This window comes from Populus euphratica, unplaced genomic scaffold (genome assembly GCF_000495115.2).
Source record: "Populus euphratica unplaced genomic scaffold, PopEup_1.0 scaffold13.1, whole genome shotgun sequence".
NCBI classification, from domain to species: Eukaryota; Viridiplantae; Streptophyta; class Magnoliopsida; order Malpighiales; family Salicaceae; genus Populus; species Populus euphratica.
In genome coordinates this window covers 1,718,476-1,728,392 of record NW_011499872.1, presented here as the reverse complement: position 1 = coordinate 1,728,392, position 9,917 = coordinate 1,718,476, and the positions used below count along the sequence as shown (strand labels likewise).

The 9,917-nt window shown below is 30.2% G+C and overlaps 1 protein-coding gene across 1 annotated transcript in view; it reads left to right on the top strand.

Annotated features, from left to right (window-relative positions):
* The first annotated feature begins 8,531 nt into the window (after nucleotides 1–8,531).
* NAP57 (NAP57 homolog) overlaps nucleotides 8,532–9,917 on the top strand; it is a 2,794-nt gene continuing 1,408 nt past the window's right edge. The window contains 1 exon segment of the mRNA XM_011028998.1: nucleotides 8,532–9,917. This exon segment is cut by the window's right edge and continues 10 nt beyond it. Coding sequence (XP_011027300.1) covers nucleotides 8,620–9,917 — 1,298 coding nt within the window. The 5' untranslated portion in view covers nucleotides 8,532–8,619.

Here is a 9,917-nt window from a genome sequence, read left to right as displayed (position 1 = left end):
AGCCTCCATCTTTTGGCCAAACCAAAGCCACCGTCCACTGACATGGAGACTAGTCCGACAAACGTCATCTCTTGCTTCTCCCATCTTCGCTTAGACCCGACTCTCTCTTCTTCAACTAGCTTCCAATGATAATGTCCCTCATTCTCTTTCCTCTTTGTTGCTGCTAACAACAATTTAATATAGGGAAGATGATGAAAGAAAAAGGGAGGTCGAAGGACAGAAACCACATTTGAAAAGGGAAAAAAACACTGGTTCTCTTCCAAGAGAATCTAGGTTGCCCGAGTCATGGGACACTCGCCGGGTTGACTGGGTTTTGCCTGGTTATTGTACTGACTGGTCTTTTGATAAACTTGAATCAGTCTTGGGCAGACCAGGTCCTAGGTTGACCCGCTGGTCCGGTCCAGTTCGGGTTTAATAACTATAATTCTTAATAATAATCCCAAGTATTTTTGATCCATTCCTTTTTATTAATTAATATTTTAAAACATGTGAAGAAAGTATTGTATTTTTTTATATATTTTTTTTGTTTTTTTTTTATCTTTCTTTCTTGATCCATTCCTTTTTATTAATTAATATTCTAAAATATGTGAAGAAAGTGTTGTAGTTTTATTTTATATTTTTTTGTTTTATCTTTCTTTCTTTTTTTTCCCCTTCTTCCCCCATGGTTTTTTTTTTCACATTTTTTTGCCCCCCTAAAAAAAAAAAACTTGTCTTCTTCTTATTCTTTTTTGTTTTTGTATTTTTTTAAAATTATTTTTGTAGATTTTTTTAATATTAAACTACTTGAGAATTTAGTTCTATAGTTTTTTTAAAAAAAATATTATAAATTATCACAATATTTCACTACATGGTTTTTTTTAATGAATTTTTTTTTCAAAATAATGTTTGTCAATTTTTTTGTTTTTTATTAAGCTGGTTGAGAATTTTACTTTGTAGTTTTTTTTTTAAATACTTTGGATTGTTACAATGTTTTCCATATGGTTTTTATTTTACTTCAGTATTTCTCCACGTGTTTTTTTTTCAAAATTATCTTTATTAATTTTTTTAATATTAAAATGGTTGAGAATTTGACTTTAACTTTTCTTATGTTTTTTTATTTTTTTATTGATTTTTTTGTAATATGGAGCTTATTGAGATTTAGCTTTGTAGTTTTTTTTAAAAAAAACATGATGGATTACTATAGTATTTCCTCACATGATTTTTTAGTTTTTTTCTAGAATTATCTTTATCGATTTTATTTTTTTTATATTGAGCTGGTTGAGAATTTATAATTTTTAAAAAAATTTTTATATTGAGCTGGTTGAGAATTTATATTTTTTTTTTAAAACACCATAGATTACTACAATGTTTTCACACATGATTTTTTTTATTATGATTTTTTTTAAGATTATCTTTATCAATTTTATTATTTTTAATATTGAATTGGTTGAAAATTATAACTATAGATTTACTCATGAAACACTATAAATTGTTACAGTATTTTCTTGCATTGTATTTTTTTTTTAAAAAATTGATTTTATTTCTCATGAAACACTATAGATTGTTACAGTATTTTTTTGCATTGTATTTTTTTTTTTAAATTTGATTTTATTTTTTTAATATTAAATTGATTAAAAACTTAATTTTATAAATTTATTATTGAAAACTAATAAAATGATGCAGGCATGACATCAAGTTTGAAAACTATTTTTTGTCTATAATTAAATTGTAGATATACAGTGTCTCGATGAATGGTATCCACTCATAATTTGCCATCTCAATTGGTTTAAACAGATGATTTACCAAATTCGACCCACCAAATAAAAAACCCATCAGTCTAATCAAAGAAAAAGAGGCTGGAAAATTCAAAAAAAAAAAAAAGGTTGTTGAAGCTGACTGTTTTAAGAACAATTAATTAACCATTTTTTTTAAAAATATTTAATGTTTCAAAAAGCTCAAGACTCCTTGTTTGTTGTTGGCGTCTCGAGTCCATGGGAGATCTCAAAAGTTTTTCTTTGCTGGATTTTAAAATACTGGAAAGAACATTGTCAAATAAAATAACAACGAAAGAACCAAAGAAATAGGCAAGCTTGCCTGCCTCATTCTTATTGATAGCTAATCTTTCTTTTTTTATTTGATCATGTTTCTGCCTAACTTCTGCATCAAGCTTGGAAATGCTGGTAGGCACATGTTTATGCTTATGCATATGACTTCAAAAAGTCAATGTTCCAACCATGGTTGGTAAATCCAATTGAGATTCGGCTGAAACAATACGGGGAAATTAAAAAAAATAAATCAATGTTATTTTAATAAAATAAATTGTTTTAAAATAAACTAATTTCTCAACAAAAATTTTTTTGGATCGATCTCAGAATCAGGGTTAGAACCATGGTTATAACTCAACCAGAAGCTGCAAGGTTGAATCATTCTCCTTTTACTACCTAAATCATTGCTTGGGGCGTTAATTGATATGGCGGCCTGAAAATATGGTTTCCTTGGCATATTCGTGCAAATATTCTTGTTCATGATGCATCTGCACGCTGTGTTTCCTAGCCATAAACCATAAGTCAAAAATTGAGCTGTGCCTACTTGTGATAAATTCGACGATTAAAAACTTAGTGGTTCTGCTCTGCTCTGCTCTCCTGTGAAAAGGACGCAGGGACCATTGGTAACCATCGATGCAAGGCAACGAATATCATTCACCAACTCCCAACAAGAATTTCATGCTCCCAAAAAAATCAACTCATGTTACTCTACGGAAAAATAAGTTGTTTTTGTTTTCCTTGATCTTGTGAGCAAAAAGCGAAATAAATTCAATTACAGGGCTCTTGGAACAGAGTCAGAGACTGGAAAACACATCCAAGTTCTTAAATATTATTGATAAATATGAAACTAATAGCATGAATTGATACCATTACAAACGATTAAGAACATCGATCCCTCTTCACAGTGCAATCAACGTTAGTGACAGGAAAAGCTCATTTGATTAAATATATCTGGATCAAACTCAGTCCAGTTGAGATTACAGGATACATGTGTCTAGAAACAGAGAACTTGAAGCCAAGAAAAAAGGGGAATGTTCCTTCCATCTGTTATACATGGAGAGAACCTAAATCTCTACACAGCAAACAAAAACATTGATTTGCAGAGGATTCTCTGAAAAGCTTGCTTAATCATGCAGTGCGCTTGTTCATGGGAGTACCGATCTTGCTGCCATGCTTCTTGTTGTGTAGAACTAAGCTTGCGGGGTGGTGTTTGGGCTTAAGATCATCAGTGATCATGACTTCTCGCTCTTGAATCTGCAAGGGAAGAGCTGCGCTTTTCTGCGTGGCGGCGGCGGGGGTGTCTACTTTCACAGTTTGTGGACGTGGGTAGAAGAAATCAGTGGGGAAGAAGTTGTACTGAAGACCAGCCATGAAAATTAAGCTTTCAAGAACCAAGAGATGGTTGGTAAGAGTACTGCCAAAGATCTTGAATGCTTAGCAGGACAAAGAATCTAGAAAGAGGTGTGTAGTGAGATTCTCTTTTTGTTCAGAGCTCTGTTTTCTTGGTTGAAAGATTTGTGCTTCGCCCTTGATATCTTTATAGAAGGGGAGAGGGGGGATGTTTCGGCTTGGGAGTTGAAAGGAAAGGTTAGTGCTAGTTTTTTTCACTCTCTGGGTTTCTTTCTTGGTGCTGTTTTTACTCTCTTTTTTTTACTCTGACATATTTTTCAGAATCTTTATCATTATCACGTGTTACACGTTGCTGGTCAAATCGTTTTTTTTTTAATAAAGAAATCAAGGCAATAGTTGTATTTTTGGTAAAAAAATAAAGCTAACTGAAAGTTAATTCAATAGATGTAAAAATAATTTGAATAAGTGATAAAAAATAATAATTTAATTAAATAAAATTATCATGAATTTTTTATTTATTATCATTTGTAATATCTATATTATATAATTTTAATGAGATAAATTAGATTAGATAATATAGATATTATAAAAGTATTGATTTTTTTAACACCAATATTCACAAGCACAAGCCTTGTAATAAAATTATGATAACCTTGTATAAATAAAATTGAAATAAATAATATATTTTATTTATTAATCAAAACAATATTGAAAGATAAAATTAAAAAATAAATCAATAAAAAAAATAAAAAAATAACTCGAGTGAACCTAAGTTAACTTGTTAAACTCACTACATAAATCATGAGACCAAGATAACTCCATAGAAAAAAATTAAAATAAATTATAAAACTCAGTTCCTAATCAATATAATGTAAAATGATAAAATAAAAAAAATAAAATAAAAAAAATTGAGTCAACTTATGTTAATTTACTAAATTTATAACTCAAGTAATGAGGTTGAGATAATCTCATAAAAAGTAAAAAAATAGAATAAAATTAATTCAATTTAAGTTAATTTATTAAATATGTGACTTAAATTATGAAATTAAGATAGTTTGGTAGAAAACAAAAAAAAATAAAAATAAAAATAATTTAAATTAGGTTAATTTATCAAACTTATAACTCAAGTCATGATATTAGAATAGTCCTATAAAAAAACTAATCATAACAAATTGTGAAATGTAATTTATAATCAATCAAATATTAAATAATAAATTTTAATTTAAAATAAAAATAAAACAAGTGACTAAAGTTAACTCGAGTTATTTATTTAAGCTTGTAACTCGAGTTATGAAATTAAGATATATAAATCAAATTAAAACAATAAATTATAAAACTCAATTCCTAATCAATATAATATAAAACGATAAAATCAAAAAAATAAAATAAAAGGAATTGAGTCAACTTATGTTAATTTATTAAATTTATAACTCAAGTAATGAGGTTGAGATAATCTCATAAAAAGTAAAAAAAATAGAATAAAATTAATTCAATTTAAGTTAATTTATTAAACATGTGACTTAAATTATGAGATTGAGATAGTTTGGTAAAAAACAAAAAACAAAAATAAAAATAAAAATAATTTAAATTAAGTTAATTTATCAAACTTATAACTCAAGTCATGATGTTAAAATAGTCCCATAAAAAAACTAATCATAACAAATTGTGAAATGTAATTTATAATCAATCAAATATCAAATAATAAAATTAAATAATAAATTTTAATTTTTTTAAAAAATAAAACAAATGACTAAAGTTAACTCGAGTTATGAAATTAAAATATATAAATCAAATTAAACAAAACATGGAGTACACCTCTTAGTCAATAAAATTTCAAATGATAAAATTAATATATATATATATATATTAATCAAATTAATCAATTAAACTCATGATTCGGATTTTAAAATTAAAATAATTTAATAAAAAATAAATTAAAATAAATAATAAAATGCAGTGCTTAATAAAATGCTAAATAATTAGAATGATTTTTTAAAAAAAATATATAAATTAAAATAAATATTATTAAAATAAATAATGACTTGTAAGTTAAAGGCAAAACCTTTAGCATTTTGTTGATCAGCCGTCAATCATGATTCAACAAACGACAAAGAAATTACTTGATTTTTTAATTTTTATTAATGCTAAAACGATGCGTGTCAAAGATATTTCCAACAATACCATTATCTGAAGCTTATTTTACACGACAAGAGAAATTGAAAGAAGGGTATTTTAAAATAATATGAATAAAGAATAACGATACAGTATATTAATCATTTTTAAAATTTAGAATAACGATACAGTATATTAATCATTTTAAAAAAAATTTTCCTTAGAAGTCTAACCCCAGATTTTTTGTGGGACTGAGAGAAAAATGTATATCTGGTGACAAAATTTTATTATTTTTATATTTGTGTGATCTATTTTTTTTTTTAAATTTCATTTTTAATTTTACTTAAGTTGCTAATTTTTAATTTGAATATATGCTGTTATTATTATTATTATTCAATAATTTCTACATCAAGAATCACTTCTTGGTATGAAATAACAACAGACATTAAAATAGAAAAACATTTTAACAACTTAAATAATAAAAAAAGTATAAAAACCCAACGAAAAGATTGACACCAAATACACACTAAATACACAGAAATAGGATTCCATCATACTCCCTGACATGTTAAAGTTTAGAATTTCTTGAATCTTTATATTAAAAATCAATAATGAATGGGCACCATGAAAGGTCAAGCTAAAATCAACAATTCCTTGCTAGCAACTTGAGCTAACAAGTAAAGAACATTAAATATAAATGCAAAGCAGCTTATTTTGAGGTAGAAGTCAAGAAAAAAATAGAAGAAGAAGAATATTAAACTCGTAAAGCTTGTTTGGCAGCGTTTATTTTAGACCAACCACCAGAAAAAAAACTTTATGGTTAATTAAATAATTTCTGTTTTCTTTTAAAGGGCTCGATATATAATACAATTATGCGTGTTTTAAACTTTAATTTTATGAAAGCTAAAAAAATTTATTTTTTTATTTATGAAAACATGTTTTTTATTTATTTTGCATAAAGAAATCTATTCCACGATAATTTTAATAAAACAAGTATTTTTTTAAAATTTATTATTTAAAAACTACAATTAAAAATATTTCTAAAAAATTTATTCTTCAAAATTACAATCACAGGCACACTTATTTTCTGATTTCAATTTTGAAAAAACACAAGTACCGGTAAAATAAATGAAGCTGCGACAGGTACACAAACTTTCTGACATATTGGTTTGATCTTTTCAAGCATTCCTCGGGAGGATGGAAAACAAAAACCTACAAGCTCGAAGCTCAGACAAAATAAGAGTCCATGGAACTACACCGCCTTCTCTCAGTATAAGAACTCTCTCTCTCTCTCTCTCTCTCTCTCTCTCTCTCTGTATATATATATATACACAGAGAGAGAGAGAGAGAGAGAGAGATTGCATTGCCCTAAACAAAATAATTGAAAAGGAAACTTTACTCAAGAATATTAGAAAGGTAACTAGTTAACCCAAAGAAAAGTTTGGTATTCAACAATACCTGTATAAAAAAAAAAAAAAAAACAATACAACGAAAATCAGCAAGGTCAATTTGGTGTTAAATTGCAAGGATCTCAGTAGAAATTAAGCAATGTTATTCAAACGTTTCCTGCGAATCTCACTCTTGATTATGCATGGAGAGGGGACTATTGCTGTTGAAGCAGAGAGCTGCGGTAGGTTGCTTTGGTCGTCATGCTTGTATCGAACCATCATGGCCTTGTGTTGTTCCACGTCACGATCTTCGGCGTCTCCTTTTTGTGGTTGAATGCGTTGAACTGGGCTGCTAACACTCTCTTTAGCAGCTGACGGTGGACGAGGATAGAAGAAATCTGTTGGAAAGAAGTAGTATTGAAGACCAGCCATGAGAGCTCCAAATCTAGAACCAAGTTTGAACTTTTGCTGTGTGTGATTGCTTGTGTTCTTTATGTGTGTATATTTATATGGAGAAGGGGAAGAAGAGTCGGTCCCTTGGCTTGAGCCTCAAGTCCTTGTCTTACACGGAGAGTACGTAGTTGTTTTATAGCAAGAAGGCTTCGAATTTTGATTGTTAATTTGACTTCGGGGAAACTAGGAGTAGAAGCTTCTTTCTTGCGCAGAACTTCATTGATTCCTGTTTCCTTTGAACCTTCTTTCTTCAATTAACTATATGCTAAAAGATTGTGTATTTTTATTATTAAAACTTAAAATCTAGTTCTTGAGCATTCAACTATCCTAATTGAATGTTTTTCTTGGATTCCTTTCATTCATAGTCATCTAGTCGGATAAAACAATTTCAATCGTTAAATCATTCGTATATATATAATCCATTGTTTAATGTTTCACAAAAAAAAGAAATTATTTGAGTGTTATTATAGTTGGTATAAGTATGTTAATTTGTGTCATTCCTGTTGTGTTTAAAACCTGAATAGTATAGATTTTATACTGATTAATTTAGTTTAAAAATGGAAAAATAACAATTTAACCGGAACACAAAATAGGCTTTTAATCAAGTACATTCCTTAAATTTTTAGAAAAAATTATATTAAATACACCGTAATTATACTCTCTTTCCTCGTATGATTATATGACTTGTGAATAATTATCACAATAATTTTTATATTTATGTTATTAAATGATTAGTTAAGTTATGAATAATTTTCAGATATTAATTTAAACAATGTAAATACCAATGAAATCAAACTTGACAGGTGAACTTATAATTCAGTTAATCCATCAAATTTTTTTATTTTTTATTTTATTTTTAAAATCATATTATTTTATTATTTAAAAAAAATCAAAAAAATATTATTTTAAATTAATTAAATTAGCTTATTCGATGCATGAGCTAGGTCATGGACCGCATTTAGCTTAATATCTTTGCCTGTAATTTCTTTGTAGGCGGGCCCAGACGGGCATGTGCTTGATTGGGCAAATTTGCATTCCTAACTTGAGTCTGGCCCCAGGTAAACCGGTCTTAACAAACCTCTGGGCCAATTTGGTTTGCACCAACTGAGCCTAACAGCCATAGAATTCCTAGCCCATCTAAACTAGCCATCATAGACCCTAGCCCCCGAAGCCGCCCAAAACCCTAACCCTATAAATCCACATTTCCATCTCTAAACCCTTCCTCTCTTTTACAAACGTCCCCCAAAACCCTAGAAACTGACACTCCCTTTCTACTAACATTGACCATCACCATGTCTGAAGTCGAGCTTTCTCGCTCTGAGAAGAAAAAACACAAGAAAAAAACCCAAGAAACCCAAACAGACGCTAACCCAACAACAGACACTGACAAAGATTTCATGATCAAGCCCCAAAACTTCACCCCAACGATCGACACTTCACAGTGGCCAATCCTTTTGAAAAACTACGACAGACTCAATGTAAGAACTGGACACTACACTCCACTTCCATCTGGTCACTCACCTCTCAAGCGTCCACTTGCTGAATACATCAGGTATGGTGTTATGAATCTTGATAAACCAGCAAACCCATCATCACATGAAGTTGTTGCTTGGATTAAGAGGATTTTACGGGTTGAAAAAACTGGTCATAGTGGCACATTAGACCCTAAAGTTACTGGTAATTTAATCGTTTGTATTGATAGAGCTACTAGACTTGTTAAATCCCAACAAGGTGCTGGGAAAGAGTATGTTTGTATTGCTAGATTGCATGATAAGGTTCCTGATGTTGCGAAAGTAGCGCGAGCGTTAGAGACACTTACTGGGGCGGTTTTTCAGAGGCCGCCCTTGATTTCTGCTGTTAAAAGACAGCTTAGAATTAGGACAATTTATGAGAGTAAGTTGTTGGAGTATGATGCAGATAAGCATTTGGTTGTTTTTTGGATTTCGTGTGAGGCAGGGACTTATGTTAGGACTATGTGTGTGCATTTGGGGTTGATTCTTGGTGTTGGTGCACATATGCAAGAGTTGAGGAGGGTGCGGTCAGGGATCTTAGGGGAGAAAGATAATATGGTTACTATGCATGATGTTATGGATGCTCAGTGGGTTTATGATAATTATCGCGATGAGAGTTACTTGAGGAGAGCTATTATGCCTCTTGAAGTGCTTTTGACCAGTTATAAGAGGTTGGTGGTTAAGGATTCTGCTGTGAATGCTATTTGTTATGGTGCTAAGTTGATGATTCCGGGGCTTTTGAGGTTTGAGAATGATATAGAGGCTGGTGAGGAAGTTGTGTTGATGACTACTAAGGGTGAGGCTGTTGCTCTGGGAATTGCGGAGATGACAACTGCTGTTATGGCTACTTGTGATCATGGTGTTGTGGCAAAGATTAAGAGGGTTGTGATGGATAGGGATACTTATCCGAGGAAATGGGGGTTGGGGCCAAGGGCTTCTATAAAGAAGAAGTTGATTTCTGAGGGGAAGTTGGATAAGCATGGGAAGCCAAATGAGAACACTCCTCATGAATGGATGAGAAATCTGGTTTTGCCTCCTGGCGGAGATTCTATGGTAGCTGGAATTGCTGCTGCTGCTGC